The sequence below is a fragment of the Ambystoma mexicanum genome, chromosome 2q (genome assembly GCF_040938575.1).
Source record: "Ambystoma mexicanum isolate Mex_15411 chromosome 2q, UKY_AmexF1_1, whole genome shotgun sequence".
Lineage (NCBI taxonomy): Eukaryota > Metazoa > Chordata > Amphibia > Caudata > Ambystomatidae > Ambystoma > Ambystoma mexicanum.
The window spans coordinates 701,702,819-701,719,704 of NC_090924.1; the positions used below are offsets into that span (position 1 = coordinate 701,702,819).

At 48.5% G+C, this 16,886-nt stretch overlaps 1 protein-coding gene across 7 annotated transcripts in view; it reads right to left on the reverse strand.

The window, feature by feature from the left end:
• KMT2C (lysine methyltransferase 2C) overlaps positions 1–16,886 on the reverse strand; it is a 2,745,351-nt gene that overhangs the window by 81,055 nt on the left and 2,647,410 nt on the right. For all 7 annotated transcript variants that reach the window (XM_069647923.1, XM_069647922.1, XM_069647921.1 and 4 more), the window contains one exon: positions 15,827–15,943. In XM_069647923.1, coding sequence (XP_069504024.1) covers positions 15,827–15,943 — 117 coding nt within the window. The remainder of the gene's footprint in view (positions 1–15,826; positions 15,944–16,886) is intronic.

Genomic DNA, 16,886 nt, shown 5'->3' on the forward strand with positions numbered 1-16,886 from the left:
TCGCCCTTACGGGGTGCAGAGGAGAATAGAGCACCTCCCTTGGGCTTGGTCTTCCTCCACACGTATGCTTTGAGGTCCTATGGAATTGACCTTTCGAAGAGCTCTCACCACCTGGCCAACCGATTCTTTAGGGCGCATGGGGTCAAGGCATTGTATGTGGTACAGCCGTCCCAGCTATTGTCTGGGCCAAGGCACCGGCTGCAGAGTGCATTAGGGCCAGATGTAGGGAAGGGTCCCACGCAGGCTGGACACCTACTGAAACGCGCCATCGTCGACATGCGCCGGGGAGGAGCATGACACCAGAGGACAGAACAGTACCTCACAATTTGAAGAGAAAAAAGAAAAAGAGATTAACTTCTTCCGGGGAAGAGCAAGTGGAAGTACAAGGCCTAACCCAGGAGCGCTGGTGAAAGCGGTCTTTTCCCGTCAATACAGAAAAGAGGATTGGGGAGTGGCGTCAGTGGGCAGAGTCAGGGAGCGCATGCTTCCAGGGCTGTGCCCCCGCACACATCTAAATTTAAAGTGGAAGCCAATTTTTTTCTGGTGAATAAGGTTCTGTTTCCCGTCCCTAGCTACGGACGCCCATACAGTATGGAGGAAAGGGGACAGGACAGAAGAGTATTACTTGCACTATAGATTTGACATGTTTATGTACTGCTCGTGTCTACAACCTAATTAGAACAAATCACTAACTGCAACAACGCTCTGGAATAAATCTTCTAGCAAGATAGATAAATTAACAGTTACCGTAGTGACCAACGTACTCTTAGTCCATAGTCCCCTTTCCTCCATACTGCATGGGCGTCCCTCGCCAGGGAAGGAAACAGAAGCCTTTTCACCAGAAAAAACGTTTTCCCTTTTAGAGGCACGCAGGGATGCAGATCTGGGAGCATGCGCTCCCCTGACTCCGCCCAACAGCGCCACTCCCAGTCCCCATTGATGCATCGAAAAAATTTAACATTGCCTAATTACACCAGTATAATTAGGAGGGAGGATGGTGGGACGTATGGAGGAAAGGGGACTATGGACTAAGTACGTTTGTCACTACGGTGAGTAACTTAATTACTCCTACATCCCGTCCCCTTTCCTCCATACTGCATGGACGATTACAACTGAATGTAGCCCCAGGGTGGAGAGGAGATCCTCCTTAAGAAAACAAATTCCTTAGAACTGCCTGTCCAAAAGCCGCATCTGATTTAGAGCCGGTGTCCAAATAGTAGTGCTTACAGAAAGCCAAAGGGCTGGCCGAGGTGGCCGCCTTGCTGATGACTTGCCACGGGACCTTCCACTGGAAGGCGACGCCCCTGGCCTTGGCTCTGACAGTGTGGGCGTGCATGTTAGCTGGAAGTGGTTTGTGCTGCCCCTCGTAGGCCTCCTTGATGGCCGAAACCATCCACCTTGCTATAGAGGCATTGGATGTCTGATAACTGGGCCTTGGCCCCCCGAAGGTGACAAACAGGGCGTCTGACTTGCGGAAGACATTGATCCTGTCCAGATAGAATTTCAAAGTGTGTCTGACATCCAGACAGTGCAAGACCCTCTGAGCCTCGACTTTAGTGTCAGCAAAAAACATAGGTAAGACTATCTCCTCGTTTAGATGGGAAGCAGAGACTACCTTAGGGGGTGTCTTGGAAAAGTAGTATAGAGTACTGATGCCACCAGAGCCTGGATCTCGCTGACTCTGCGAGCAGAGGTGAGACCCCACCAAGGGAGCAGTTTTAATGGTGACCAGTTTGATGTCCGCGGACGCCATTGGCTCTAATGGTTTGTGCGCCAAGGCGCCCAACACTACATTGAGGTTCCACACGGGTTGTGGTTTCTTGATGGGCGGGTAGAGCCTGGTGAGACCCGCCAAATGTCGCTTGGACACCGGGTTGGGAGAGGAGAAGACCTCCGAATTTCTGTAGGCCCCTATGGATGCCAAATCGGTGCGGCATGTGTCCACCTGCACGACGGAGTGAGCAAGGTGTGCAGAGAAGGAGAATGCACGTAAGGGGGTCGATCTCTTTAGAGTCCGCCCAGTGACCGAACCTAGTCCATTTACTCTTGTACTGGCTCCTAGTAGCCTTGCTCCTGGCGCCCTGAATGTCTAGGTTAGCCTGTGTCAGGATCAGGTGCTTCAGCATGACCTGCTCAGAAACCACGCTGCAAGGGATAATTTCTGTGGATCGGGGTGGATAATCCTGCGCCCCTGCTGTGCAAGATGATGAGCTGGGCCCATCGCCAGGTGAATAGGTGGCCTGTACGCGAGGCTGAAAAACTCTGAGAACCACAGTCTTGCCGGCCACCAAGGAGCTATCAGAATGATGCTGAGGTGACACGATTCCTTTATCTTGTAGATCACCCTGTGGACCAGGGGTGTGAGAGGGATGGCATACGCTGTCATCTTGAATTTTTGAAGAGAGAGGGTGAGGGTGGAGAGGTCCAAGACAACTCTCAGGCCAGCCTGGTGGTTCTTTTGTATGGCAAAAATCCTGAAGTAGAAGCACAATCTTCGCTGGGAGGCTGGGACTTCTTCCACTGCCTGGCGACTGAATTTCCACCGCTGTCCCAATTTCCATTGCTGTCCCAATCTGTGGGAGGGGAGGAGGAGAGGAAGGGATTGGTAGGCGGTGTCCTGTGGATACTACGGATAGGATCCAGGGGTCTACAAACTTCTGACGCCATAACTGTGCTTGAAGGGCAAGCCTGATACCCCCTACCCCCCAACCGGAGACACCTGGACCCGAAGGAGCGCGTCATGCCTTATTTTCTTCTGAGGCTGTTGCAGAAGAGGGGGACTGAAAACAGCCATTGCCCCCCCCCCCCCTTTGTTGTTTGCGCTGGTGCTGACTGAGAACAGTCAGGCATTCTGGACTTCCGTACTTGGAAGCCCCTGGAACCTGCCGAATGCCCGCCACTTGTCGGAGCGTTGATGCAACTGGGTGTACTCCTTGGGCGGGGCCTTCGTAAGGATAAAGACTTCGCAGCCTGCAAACTGTTTTTCTAGCTCATCTGTTTGTTTATTCACTTTTTATGCGCACCAGACCCATAGGTAACAGGGCGCAGCAATAAGAAAATGCAAATCTTACATGGTTACACAATATACAAAATATACAATATAAGGCATATGTAGTTACAACTATCTACAATGTACAAATATACAAGTTACAACCTGTTACACTGAGTACGGCAGTATATAATATTGGGTGAGAAGGAATAGGTTGATCCCGCAGCGGAGACAGCCTAAAGGGTGGGAAATTACAGGTCAGTAGAGATGAGATGTTTAATAGCCTTTTTTCTGAAGTTAGGGTTGGTCAGCTCTCAGGTCATGGGGCAGTAGGTTCCATAATTTAGCAGCCTTCACTGGGAAGCTGTTACCACCAATTGTAGTAAGCCTGTATCTTGGTATAGCCAGGCAGTTAGCTATCTATAGGGTAACTAGGGGCAGCGTTATTTAGAGCTTTGTGGGTCAGTGATAGCGTCTTTAGCTGTATTTTATTGCCTGTAGACAGCAATTTATGTTGGCGTCTAAAGGAGGAAATATGAGTGCTTTTGTTTATGCCAAGTGCTGCTCTCAAGGCGTTATTTTGTCATGTTTGAAGCCTCCGGATGATAATTTGATTAGCGCCACCATAAAGGGAATTGCAATAGTCAATTCTAGAGAGTATTAAGGCTCTGGCCAAGATCAAACAACTGTCGTTGGAGAGGAATGGCTTGCCAGCTCTGATCAGCTTGCAAGTGCAGGCCGTGGTGGAGGCCAGGGATTTTATCTCTGTTTGTCAAAGGACAGTGTAGAATCCAAGTATAAACCAAGAGTTTTTACTTCCTTGGAGACTTTGATGGTATTCCTGTTGATAATTGTTAGGGAGAATTCTCATCTATGGCTTATTTCCCTCACCTAGTGGGTCCCCCAGCAGCTTTGCTGGACTTCTGGAGTTTATTTTTTTCCACTTGGTAAGAGTGAGAGCTTTCCCCCACTCTTACCTGTGTTTTTGCTATGAGTTTCTACCTGTTTTTGTGATTGTGGACTCTGAAGTACACCACTTCAGTAGCCCTCTTCTTTGTGTGTGTCACACAGCACCTTCAGTGCCGTGGCACAGGGTTGTCTTTGAGACTTCCCTCGACTTCATTTCTGAGGCGACTACCGTCCCTCAGAAAAGGGTAAAGTTACCATTAACTTCACTTAGTCAATCTACCACAGATTCAGTACATCCCATCTTCAATGGAGTACTGGAAAGGGTTAATTCGTATCCCTTTTTATCTGTACCTCCTAGAGCATTGTTTAGCTCTTTTAACATTTAGACTTGGCTGGTGGCAGTTGTATCTACCCTAACTTTTCTACCGCGATTACATTAGATAAATGTGGTACTGCTCTTGGCTATTATATTAGCCTCGAACATAAACCCGCTTGACCAAATCGTCTTTCTTTTGGCTCTGGTTGGGTTTATTCGCCATTTCTTTTTGTTAAAGTCCTCCTTGTTTTTTACTTTGCGTGGCAAACTAGGTTCGCCTTCTTTGTTCACTGTCTTTTGGCGGGCTTCTGCTCAGAAGCCCTCCTCAAGGCGCGTGGTGTCTAGGTGGGCTGAATGTGAGGGAGGGGTGTAGTCAACCCCTGCACAGGGTATCCTAGGATACCCAAGTCGCACTTTGTCATGATTGGCCAGGGTAGTTGTCCGGGCTGGACAACCCCCCTGCTGGGTGATTGACAGCCAGGCTGTGTGAATGGGTTTCTTTCGCATAAAAGGCAGGTCTCTTGGGCCAGAAGTCAGAGAGTCGCCACTGGAACTACAAGGAACTGAAGAGAAGCGGAGAGAACGACTGCTACTGCAACTACCCCGTCCCGGTGAAGCCCTGCTGCAGTCCTGAGCTATCTTCCCTTCAACGACTTAGAGAAGATCCAGTCCGGAGTCTTCTTCCCTTGAGCTTGGTGGGGATAACCAGCTCACCTTCTACAGCTAGAGGATCCTCTTCCTTGGTCGAAATTGCTGCACGCTGCTGTAGTGGTCCGGATAGCACCTGAAGAGCTTCTCCTGTTTTTAAGGAGCACACCTTTTTTTCCTCGTCGCTGCTGCCAACTTCATCCCTGTGTGGTGCAGACCCCCTTCAGACATCCTCCTTCACAACGAAGCTCCAGGAATTGTGGGTCTGTGGGAAACCAACAGGAACAACTGCTAGGGCACCAGCTGCACCATTGGAACAAGGTACTGTGTTCTACTTGGAGAAACTGGGTGAATCCCTTTTCTTCATTACCTAGGATTGCCCTGGTCTTCCCTCCTCCTTATAACTTTTGCTTCCGAACATTGACAATATCGAAGTACTTTTGGCTACTTTGAATCATGAACTGTCTGACTGATCTTCGGCAACAGGCTCCGGCCCTTTAACTTTTGAACTCCTGTCTCTGAGGGTTTTCTTTTCTTTTAAATTTGGTTTTATTGGTTTTAACAAAGGAACAAACAAGATGGAATACATATTTCGCCATAGTAAGCATGTGGTTGCGGAACATGAAAAGTACACATGTCAACTAGAAGGAGAAAAGTTTTGTGGCACATGTTACATTGGTTGTATCAGAGTATGTCCATCTTAGCCTCACAAACCCCACCTTCCCCCCACTCCCCTCTCTATCGGGATTGAGCACGCGTCTATTGAATGTCGTTAAAGCGTGGGAACTACGAAAGAGTTTATTCAGATTTCCGTTGTTTGGTCGGTCTGGAACCACCTGTTGCAAGGTTTACCCCATTGTTTTCCGTCGATTTTTGCCTTTTCCTCAGAACCCAGCAGGTTCATCCAATCGGCGTTCAGAGTCTGTTGTGAGATGTTTACTTCTAAAGTCCATCCATAGGGCTTCACATTGGGCGGCTTTGCCATGGAGAGAGGCGGTTATTGTCTCCATCAGGTAAATGTTTGTGGCTAGAGTGATCCATTCCTTTCTACTACGCACCGTTGTGGATTTCCATTTAATCACCAGGAGGGCCCTGGCCGCTAGCAGTAAGTGGGGTGTCAAGCCTTTCACTCTGGTCCACTCGTCTTCATCTTTTTCCAGGCCAAATAGTATTAGGTAGGGATCGGGGTCTTTTTGAATGCCTTCTATTTCTTTGATCCACCCCAGGACCTCGTTCCAAAACACTTTGATGTGCTGGCAACCCCACCACATGTGCCAATAGGTGGCTATTTCTCCGCATTTCCTCCAGCATGTTGGACTCATCGTTTGGGACATTTTGGAAAGTCTAAAGGGGTCGTATTGCCATCTGTGTAAGAGTTTGATAGCATGAAGCTTGTATTGGCTGGATACGGACGTTTTGGAGGCTGCTCTGCACATTGTTTCCAATTGGTCGGGGTATATTTCCTCCCCAAAGTCTATTTCCCCATCTCATTCGCAGGGGTTCCGTTGATCCGTCTCCCGCCGCTATTAGTTCTTGATACATCGCGGATATGAGGCCTTTCATCTCGGATTTAGAGTCTAGAAGTTTCTCAAATGAGGTAAGGTCCCTGTTTAGTTTGTCTCTCCATTCTGCCTTCGTTAAGACCCCTTTTAGTTGGATGTACTGAAATGTGGATAGATGCCTATACCTAAGGCCTCCGTCAGGGTGATGTATACGTCTTTCTTCAACAGCTGCCCTACCCTCTCCAAGCCTGCCTCGTACCATGCTTGGAACCTGCCCACATCAGGTATTTGGTTGTTTATGCCGGATGACCATAAGTGACTAAGCGGGGACGGCCTGGTGGTGATTTTGCGCATTTCTTTGCCTGAGCGCCATATACTCCATATAGTGCTCAAGATGGGGTGGCCTTTAATTTTCCGTTGTACTCTTTTGTGCGGGGTCCATAGCCATTCCGATACCGTGGCAGGAGACAAATAGTGATTGTCCATTTGGACCCATTGGAGGTTATTATGGTCTCTGAGGTGCGGGATCAAGACGCGCAGCTGGGCGGCTTTGTAGTAGGCTCTCAGGTCAGGAAGCCCAAACCCTCCCTTGTCCTTGGGAAGTGTTGGTGTATTATATGGGATTCTTGGTTTCTTCTCCTGCCATATGAATCTCATCATGATCTTTTTGGCTTCAATAAAGAACTCTTTGGGTATCTCAACCGGTAGCATTTGAAATGGATACAGAAAACGGGGCAGGCATACCATCTTAACTGTGTTGATTCGGCCGAGCCAGGAGATCATGAGCTTTTTCCATCTTTTAAGATCGGCTGCGAATCGTTGGAGGAGTGGAGGAAAATTGGCTTTGAAAAGGTCATTCAGGGTTTTGGTAATCTTTATGCCCAGGTATTGGAGTGCGGCATGTTCAAGCATAAGGCCCAACAGGAGAAATTGGGGATCATTCACTTCTGCTTTCCCCTGGAGGGGGAACAAAATGGACTTAGTCCTATTTACTTTAAACCCAGAGAATTGGCCATATTCATCCATTAGTTTGAGGGTGTGAGGGATGGATTCTGTCGGGTTAGTTATGTGGAGGAGAATGTCGTCTGCATAGAGGGCTACTTTGCATTCTGTTGGCCCCAGCCGTATAACTTCTATCAAAGGGTCCGTTCTCATCCTTTGTGCCAGGGGTTCTAGCGAAAGTGCAAATAGAATTGCAGAGAGGGGGCATCCCTGTCTAGTCCCACGTTTCAGTTCGAACCACCTGGAGTATTCTCCATTGACAAATATCACTGCCATGGGGGCTGTGTATATTGCTTGTATTCCCTTTCTGGTTCTCGGGCCTATTCCCACCTTCTGTAGCACTGCTCCCAAGAAATCTCACTCCACTCTATCAAAGGCCTTCTCGGCATCTATTGACAATAGGACAGGGTCGCTGAGAAGGTTGTGGGCCGTGTGGATGAGGTGTAATGTTTTGCGCATGGAGTCAGCTCCCTGTCACCCCAATATAAACCCAACCTGTTCTGGGTGGATTAGGCGGGGCATTAACATTTCCAGTCTGGCAGCTAGTACCCTTGCATAGATTTTGGCATCAAGATTAAGGAGGAAAATCGGGCGGTATGATCCACAGCACTTGGGGTCTCTCCCTTCCTTGGGAATCACTGTTATAAGTGCTTTTTTAGAGGAACCTGGCGCGACGCCAGTTTCTATAATTTCGTTAAATAGTTCCGCCAGGAAGGGTGTAAGTTGTTTACTAAAAGTTTTATAGAACCCAGCAGTGTAACCGTCTTCCCCTGGGGATTTGTCTAGTGTTAGCCTTTTGATCGCATCATGGATTTCTTGTTCGGTAATTGGGGAATCGAGGAGCTCTGTTTCTGAATGCGTTATTATAGGCATAATGATCGGGGATAAGTATGAGGCTATATCTGACTGGCCAAAAGTTGTTTCAGAAGTGTATAATTTCTCATAGAATTTGGCAAAGGATCGGCATAGAGCAGGGAGTCTGGGCAGAGAGGACGGAGTCCTCAATTATTTCGTTTACCTTGCGCTCTGCTCTTTGTTCTCTGAGCCTGGCAGCCAGTAGAGCGTCGGCCTTGGCTCCTTTTTCATAGAATTTCTGTTTTAAAAACTGCAGTTTCCGTACTACTTGGTCGCGCTCCAACAATCATAGTTCTTCCCTTTTTGTTGGGTTATTTTCACTTTGTCTGGGTCCACCTCGGGATCCTTCCTTATCTCTCCCTCCAGTTGACATAATTCGGACCGTAGCTTTTGTTCTATGATCTTCCGCTCTCTTTTCTTGGAGGACCCCTCTCGTATCAGAATACCTCTCCACGTGGCCTTTCCAGCTTCCCAGATCATTTGTCTGGAGACCTCCCCATCATTATTTATTATAAAATATTCATCGATTTCGGTCTCCATGGTAGTTTTGAAAACCTGATCCTTCCAGAGGGTCTCGTTACACCGTCATTTCCCTCCGTTGATAGGTAGGTCCGCCCAATTGATATCGGCCAGTACCATGTCGTGGTCGGACTAGCTTATGGGGACAATGTCCGAATGGTGTGTAGTGGTTGTGAGATCATTTGTGAGATATATGTAGTCAATACGCGTAAATGTGTGGAGGGGGTTGGAGTAGAAAGCCTTCGCCAGGATCCTGTTCCTGTCCCGATATCGGTGAAACCTTGCTAGGACAGAGCGTGGTCCGCCGGGGGGCCCACCCGCCCTGTGGATCCTCTGTTTTAGGTTCGTCTATCTCCTCATCTGCCATTAGGATTTTTATGATGCTATGAATCGTGGTTTTGAGTGAGTCTTCGTTTTCTCCCTCGGTCTCCGGGATTCCAAAAAAAATCGGAGGTTATTCCTTCTTTCTCGGTTTTCCAAATTGTCCATTTTTAGGCGTATCTCCTCCCTTCTTTCAATGTTACGAAATCTCGTGTCCATCCGGGCTTCGAGAGTGTCAATCGAGGCCTGGTTGTTCTCTACACCTTCTAATCTCTCTTCAAAATTGTCCATTCTCTGAGTGATCCTGTCGATCTTACCACCCAGGCTGGCCCCCATAGTCTTTATTTCATATAATAATGCAGCAATGTCCTCCTTGGTAGCGGCGGCCCCTGCTTCCGCAGCGTCTGTTGACATTGTCGTTTTCTGTTCAGGGGCCGGGGAGGATGGGGCGTAGGTGTATTTGGCGAGCTTACTTTTAGCGTTCATAGGGTGGATCCTAGGTTAGAGGAGGCACACGCCCCGTAGTCGGGGGCCTTACCCTCTTAGTATGAGCGTGGATTGGCAGGAGCAGTGCTGGTCCTTGCGCTCAGGGCTTTGCATGGTTAATGTGGTGAGCTTTTCGTCTGGACCCCAGGGTACGGAGATCACTGCCTGTCCACCAAGGTTCCGATGTGTGTCCGGTTGGCGCTGATGCGTGTCTCCTTGGGTAGCTTCTTTGTTAATGTGGCAGGCCTGTTGTATGGGGGGGTCCCAGCTGCCAGGTAGGGCCCGTTGGGTCTCCGGCCCGGGACTGCGGCACAGAGTTTCCAAATATGCCTCCTGGATTCAGCACAGGGCCTGCTGATACGTCCGCGCCTGACTTGTCACTTTTACTCTACTGGTGAGAGGCGCAGGCGTACAGGCTTGTTTCTCCACTGCCACAAAGCTGTGTCGCCTGGGTCTGTCAGCTCTTGTAGGGCCCCGCGTCTTTCTTCACTTTTATTGCTCTGGAGATCCCTCTTCACGCCTTTGGGAAGAATATGTGCAGCGGGCCTCTCGATCCCTGGAACACCATGTAGGATCTTACAACACTGCCGGGGGCACTAGGCCTCAGGGCCTGCGGGGTCAGCAATCGCAGCTTTCACTAGTCGTATTATGCGCTTCTCAGGTGCGTTTCCTCATCGGGTTCTCTGCCTGATGTCACAGTGCGAATCCGCCCACAGTTGGGAGTGTGGCTCTCCTTTGTTCAAGTGGTTCCGCTGAATGGCTCAGCAAAGCACACTTTCTGTGTGCCGGGGGTCCCTCCCGAGTTAACAATACGTGGTTTTTAAAGTTCGGGTATGGGTTTCTATTTGGGACCGTGGGCTGTTGAGGGTGTTTCCCTCCTTAATCTAGGCAGCCTCATCAATCCGCATGTCACCAGTGTGTAATTAGAGTCTCTCCGCTGTGTTATTTCCCCAGGTATTGGTGCTATATGAAAGCGGGCGAGGGCGGCAATCACTTACTGTTTGTACTTGCTGTCCCGCTCTCATCTGTGTCAGCCGTGTTCCACTCGTGGCTCGGCGTGATCTTTCGGCTCCTCAGTCCTTTTGGTTCATCGGATGGTATCCGGGCGGCGTGTGGTTCTGGATAGTCCCCGGACCTCATAGGGGTTCTTTTTCCCGCCGATGGAGGTGGTGGAGCACATGTGTTTATTTTCAGGATGCCGTGGGGCTCTGGCACCTTCAACCTCGGGTCAGTCCACTGTTTGCACAATGCAAGGGGGGTGGCGCTGGATCAAGAGCCGCGCCGTGGCGCTCCTCTGGAGCGGGTGAGAGCGCACTTCTCCCCGTTTCTGAGTGTTTTCTGATTCTGCCTGCCTAACCAAAATATTGCCTATGATTTTTGCCTCTAACTCCGTCTGGGTATCTCAGGTGCTAAGTGTGTTTTCGCCCCGGTAGCATTTCATGTCACGGATGCGCGTTTATTTAGTAGAACGAACTGTCAAAAAGTGATCGCAATCGTATTCGTGGTAACGCGTTTTGTTCGTAACACTGGTTCATTCAAACACAGGGTACTAACATTGAGACTTACTGTACAAAGTTAATTGGTTAGTTGTGGTATATTTAAGGTGTGGTTTTTATTTGAGTTTAATAGAAGTGTTGTGTTTATAACGAATGGTTTAAAAATAAATGTACTTATATTTTTCTACCTGAAACCTTGAGTCAGTGTTTGCTTGAGTCACAGTAATTGTGGTCCCTTTGTGTAATCTCTGCTACTGCTCATATACTCTTGAGATAATCCTGGCTGCTCCGCCACTGCTACCACTCTGACATAGTAGTACAGGCTTGTACCAAAGGTAAAACTTGTATTGCCACCTGTGGCCTTAATTGTGTGTAATGGTCCCTAAGGGCACTGCACAGGACTCTGCCTAACAATAATGAATGAGGAAAATTCCTGGCCTAGTTTTTTGATGTTGGCCTGTGTGCCCATAATTATCAACTCAGTCTTATCGTTCAAGCATAGGCCATGAGAGTCCATCCATGCCTGGATGATAAGGTATACCCTGTTCACCAACTCTGTGTCCTTACTATGATCTCCAGAAAGCGGGAGGATAATCTGTGTATCATCTGCGTAGTTAGTGTAGATGATACCCAGATGGCCCAGATCATCAAACAGGGGCTTGGTGAAGATGTTGTATAGAGTTTGAGAGACACAAGAACCTTGAGGAACACTGCACAGGATAGGGGTAGGGTCTGCAGCTGCCGATGGAGAGAAAACTCTCATGGCTCTCTCGCTCAGGAACGATTCAATCCGATAGCCTCAAAGGAGAAGTGGGCAGCAGAGTCGAGGTGTCTACAGAGGACCTTATGGTCCACTAAATCAAATGCAGCTGAGAGATCAAGTAGGAGCAGAAGTACAGACTTCCCTTTGTCTCTCAGCTCGTCAATTTGGGATTTTAAATCGATTAAGGCGGTTTCCATTCCGTGTAATGGGCGGAAGCCGGATTGTCTTTCTCCTAAGAGTTTGTGCAGTTCTAGGTGTTTTTGAATTTGGTTATAGGCAGCTTTATCCAGTATTTTAAGTCAAAATGGTACAGTGGTGATAGGACAGTAGTTTGTGGGGACAAGAGGATCTAATGTCTGTTTTTTGAGGAGGGGGAGCACCCAACTGTTTTAGGTTAGCAGGGATGGTACCTGAAGTGAAGGAGGCATTGATCAATTTGGCGATGAACGGAGATAGTTCTCTGGCAGCATCTTTGATTAGTTGTGCTGGGCAGATGTCACCTTTGCAATTGGAAGGCTTCAGTGAAAGGATGATTTTTTCTACTTCCAGGGTAGACATTTTGGTGAAGTGGAATATATTGTTATGTGGCGTCGGTGGGTCACTAGGCAGAGGGTTTTTGGGCGAATGCTGGAGATTCAGCGCTTCTTTTTTCTTCTGAATTTTATTTTGGAGCATGTTCATTTTGTTGGCTAGCACATGTTGGATGTCTGCGCACCAAGACTTTTCTTTAGTACATATATCTGCTATAGCTATTGGTGACTCTAGTTCTTTTAGTATGGAGAAGACTTCCTTCATGCTAGAATTTTATTTGGCAATGCGCTCATCATAGGAGTTACGTTTTGCCCGACAGACTTCATTCTTATAATGCGAGGATAGCGAAGTTAATCTGGCTTTGTTCTCATTGGAGGGGCAAAGTCTCCAGTTGGTTTCACTTTTTCTTTTCAGGAGGCGTAAATCTCTGAGTTGTGGCATAAACCATTTATTTAAATGGGCTTTTGGTTTACTAGATCTAAGTTTAAGAGGGGCAATTTTATCCAGTGTCTTGAGCATAACATTGTTAAATTCATGGACTAGGATCAAGATTTTCTGGCAGTGCGTTTAGAGTAGGAAGGATCGCAGGGATTACTTTATCCACTGTGATGCTTTTTTTGTTTCTGGTTAGACATGGTGGCGCTAATGGAGGGGCCGTGGGAGTGGGTCTGGTGGTGGATAAGCGAAAGGACACCAGTGAGTGGTCTGTCCAGGATAGAGCACGATGGATGAGATGGTGGCTGTACAATTATAATCCGCTATGCAATCCAATGTTCTCCCCTTTAAGTGGGTAGGCTTTTAACTTTTTGAGACAAACCTAGTGCATTGATTGTGTTAGCTATAACTGTGGCGTTGTTATCCATTAGGTCATTGAAGCCTATATTAAAGTCCCCTAATAGAAGTAATTGGGACGATGGTTGGTGAGTATGTTGTGCAGATCCTCCTCAAATGTGCCAAGAGGACCGGGCAGTCTGTTTTTAGATGAACGGTGAGTGATTGTGAATTATTAGCAGATAGAATTTCACAAGATTGTGACAGTTGGGTGGGGGTTGGTCTGAGGGAGAGGCACATTTTGGAGATAATGGCGATGCCGCCTCCTCGTGCTCCGTCTCGGTCTTGTCTGGCTATTGTATAGCCATCTGGGATGGCTAGCATAAGCGATGGTCCTGCTGCGTTATGTAGCCATGTCTCAGTAATCTGTGGTGGAGTGAAAGCGTTCACCACCCACAAATGGAAGGTCCAATATGCGTTCCTGGACGTCGGAGTTGAATTTAGTAGCCCAAAGCTAGGCAGTTCTTCTCATGTCTGTGGCGATGCATACGGGCCGGCCAGAGGTGTCAATGTGGCCCACAGTGGACTCCATGAGGTCTTGTGCCACTAGTTTAGCCTCTGCCAGTCCCAGTTTGAAACGTGCCTGGCTCTGTACCGGAGGTTCCGGAAGGAAGTACGCTAATTAATGGCTGCCAGCATGCATCAGCTTTGAATTGACGGAATAAAGCTTCTTTCCGTAAGCCTCCAAGATCTTCTCCTCCTTGCTTAACAGCGTTGAGGATGAGGTGGCAGACGCCGACTGAGGCTTTGAGTAGAGTGACGCTGCAGCGATAACCAAAGAGTGCAGTTGTGGGTGGGCCGACAGCATGAGTGGATCCCCCTCCATTTGCCTATGCTTGGTGTTGAGGCGCCGATTGACAGGATGGGTTGAGTGGGGCTTAAGCCACCCTTTCTTGGCCAAGGCGACAACGTCCTTCTGCATCTGGATCCCTGTTCTAGCCGCGGGGCGTAGAGTGAGGACCTCGACCAGGACCCCCATCTCCGGTTGTTCGACCTTGGGTTGAGGAAGCCCCAAGTACCTGCGAGCCGTTCGTGGAAGGCCTTGGCTGACGACGGCGTGTCAGGGTCTTCTTCCTCATCTGTGCCCACCAGAGTGTCTGGCTGTTGCGGAGCGGGTGGAGGAGTGCTGAGCGCCTAGGTCTGCAGTGTGGAGACTGGTGCCGGAGGCTGCAGCGGAGGCTGGTGTGGAACTGCATGAACTGTCGGAGGCAGGAGAGTCAGAATCGAAGGAACCGGCAAGGGCAGCAGGGGCTGCACTGGGGCATGCAGCGCTGGAGCCATAGGAGGAATGACTATAGGCGCAGGCAGAAGGGCCAGAGGGAGCATGTCCCTGATCACATCACAGAGAATGGCCCCTATCTGAGGAGATCTCATGAGAGTTAGGAACTTTTCAAAGAACCTGTCCTCACAGGATGGTGGGGTGGCAGGTGATGTTGACAGTGTAGTGAGCGGCTGCTGGGGCCAGTGCGTACTCAGTGTAGCAGGTTGCAGGTTAAACCTGCCTTGCAATGCTGATGGATAAGCTGTAGGCCACATACCTGGTTGACACAGTCCCACCTTGTAACTCGTTCTCCCACCTGCTCCGTTCCTCGGGCGGTATCGGACGAGCAGCCTTCTTGTCTGGTGCAGCGGCCATCTTGTTGACCTGCGTGCCACGTGCCGAAGTCGTGGTTCTTGGCTCACTGGGCCCTGCCTCCTCCAGGACTCTTGGCGGTGGAGCATGAAACCTACCCTGTACCTTAGGCCGAGGCCTGGTAGGCGTGTCGCCCCCGGCAGTATCGCCAGCAGTGCTGCGTGCAGGTGCCCCCTCTGATATGTTGCCGTTGCAAGGGCGTAGCCACTCGGGTGTAAACCTGGTAAAATAACCTTGCGGTCCTTCAGCACGTCTCTGGAACCCCTCGGCCTGGCGGCCGGTAGCTAAGCTAGCCTCGGTACCCATGCTGGTGTGAGAACCTGAGAGGTTCCTCTCGCTCAGGCGGTTCCTTGGGAAGGAGTCGCTCTTGCGGGGTGCGCTGGAAAAAAGCAGCCCTCCCTTGAGCCTTGACTTAAGTCTGACTAAGTCCAAGTCCCCTGGAAGTGACTTCTCGAAGAGCTCCTTCCACCTGGCTAGCCTGTTCTTCAAAGCATGCAGTGTAAGTACGTTGCATGCGGTACAACCCTCCCAGCCATGGTCGGGCCAAGGTAGTGGAGGCAAAGAGTGTGGGGATCTGACGTAGGGAAGAGCCCCTCGCAGGCTGGACACCTGCTGAGGCCCGCTGAAGTCTAAATGCGCCGGGGAGCAGCGTGGCACCAGAGGACTGTGTACCTGATTGATAAAAGAAGATAGAAAGGCATTAGAAAGTATCCGAGGAAGAGCGCCTGGTATTAAATGGCCGAAGCAAAACCCACGAGCGCTGGTGAAATCGGCACGGTCCCGTCGATGCGTAAAAGAGGAGTGAGGAGTGTCGCCGGTGGGCAGAGACAGGGGAACGCATGCTCCCAGGGCTTCGTCCCCTCGAGCCTCTAAATTTGAAGGTTTTTTCTTGTGAAAAAGTTTCCATCTCCCGTCCCTAGCGCAGGACACCCATGCAGTATGGAGGAAAGGGAACGGGACGTAAGAGTATTTAATGTTCTGTGTTTGGCTTAAAAATAAAAAAGAAAATAACATTTAATACAAACCTGAGATTCATAAAGTTTCTCTTTCCTGTTGGCTACTTCATTGCGGATGATGGTTCCAATGTATTCAATGACCATGGTGTGCTTTTCAATGTCTCTCGCAGCATATAAGCCCAAACCCTGCAAAACAAATGAGAACAAAATTGGAAATGCATAATATTTTTTCTTAGTTTACCTATGAATAAAAAAGCTTATCATTTTCAATTGTTTGTTTGTCTTAATCAGCACTGTTGCTTGTTTTGGATCTTCAAGCTAACATTCTGCAACTTGTCAAAACAGACGCCAAAGTCAAATAGGACTTTGTTCACACCCATATAAAAGGAAAATGCAATAATGCGATTGGAAAATGATGCATAATTTCAATGTATGTGTCGAACCAGCAAACAAATGCAATAGTTATTATTTTTGTCCTTCATTTAGAGGGAAACAAAACAAACCAAACAAAATGGTCTTGGAAAACATTATGAAATAATGTACATATTTAAACAAGTATTTTGTTAAACTGAACAAACTACAGCGAGGCCCTGACGAATTTAATTGCACCAATGGCGTATGATGCATAAGGAAAGTGGTCACTCACCTGGACATCCTGGCCAACTGAACACCTGTTTTATCTCTTACATATTACTTTGAGCCAACACTGGAAGCATGTAGTGCATTAAAGTACATTAAAAAAATCATTGATTCATAGAACCGAAAAAAAGCAGGTCTTCCATTTGTTCACTGATACATGAACCCGATCTTGCATATTAACAAAGGGTTAATACATTTACAGAGAACAATCATCTGTGTAAAGCATCCCAAGAGTGTGGAAAAGGGCAATGGCCACTTACCTTCATGGAACATTTCCTTTAAATCAGTTTACTGTATCCAAATCCTTGCACCATTAACATGATGGAGGAATAGTCTGCCATTATAAACCGACTATAACAGTTTTGTCCCCCCGTCCCCCTTTTCTTTTTTGGAGAAAAGAGAACCAACCACAACTTGCCAACTGGGGTTCACACAAGATTTACCTGGTTAACCTAGGGATGATGTACCGTTGCAGACAAGGGCAACTGTT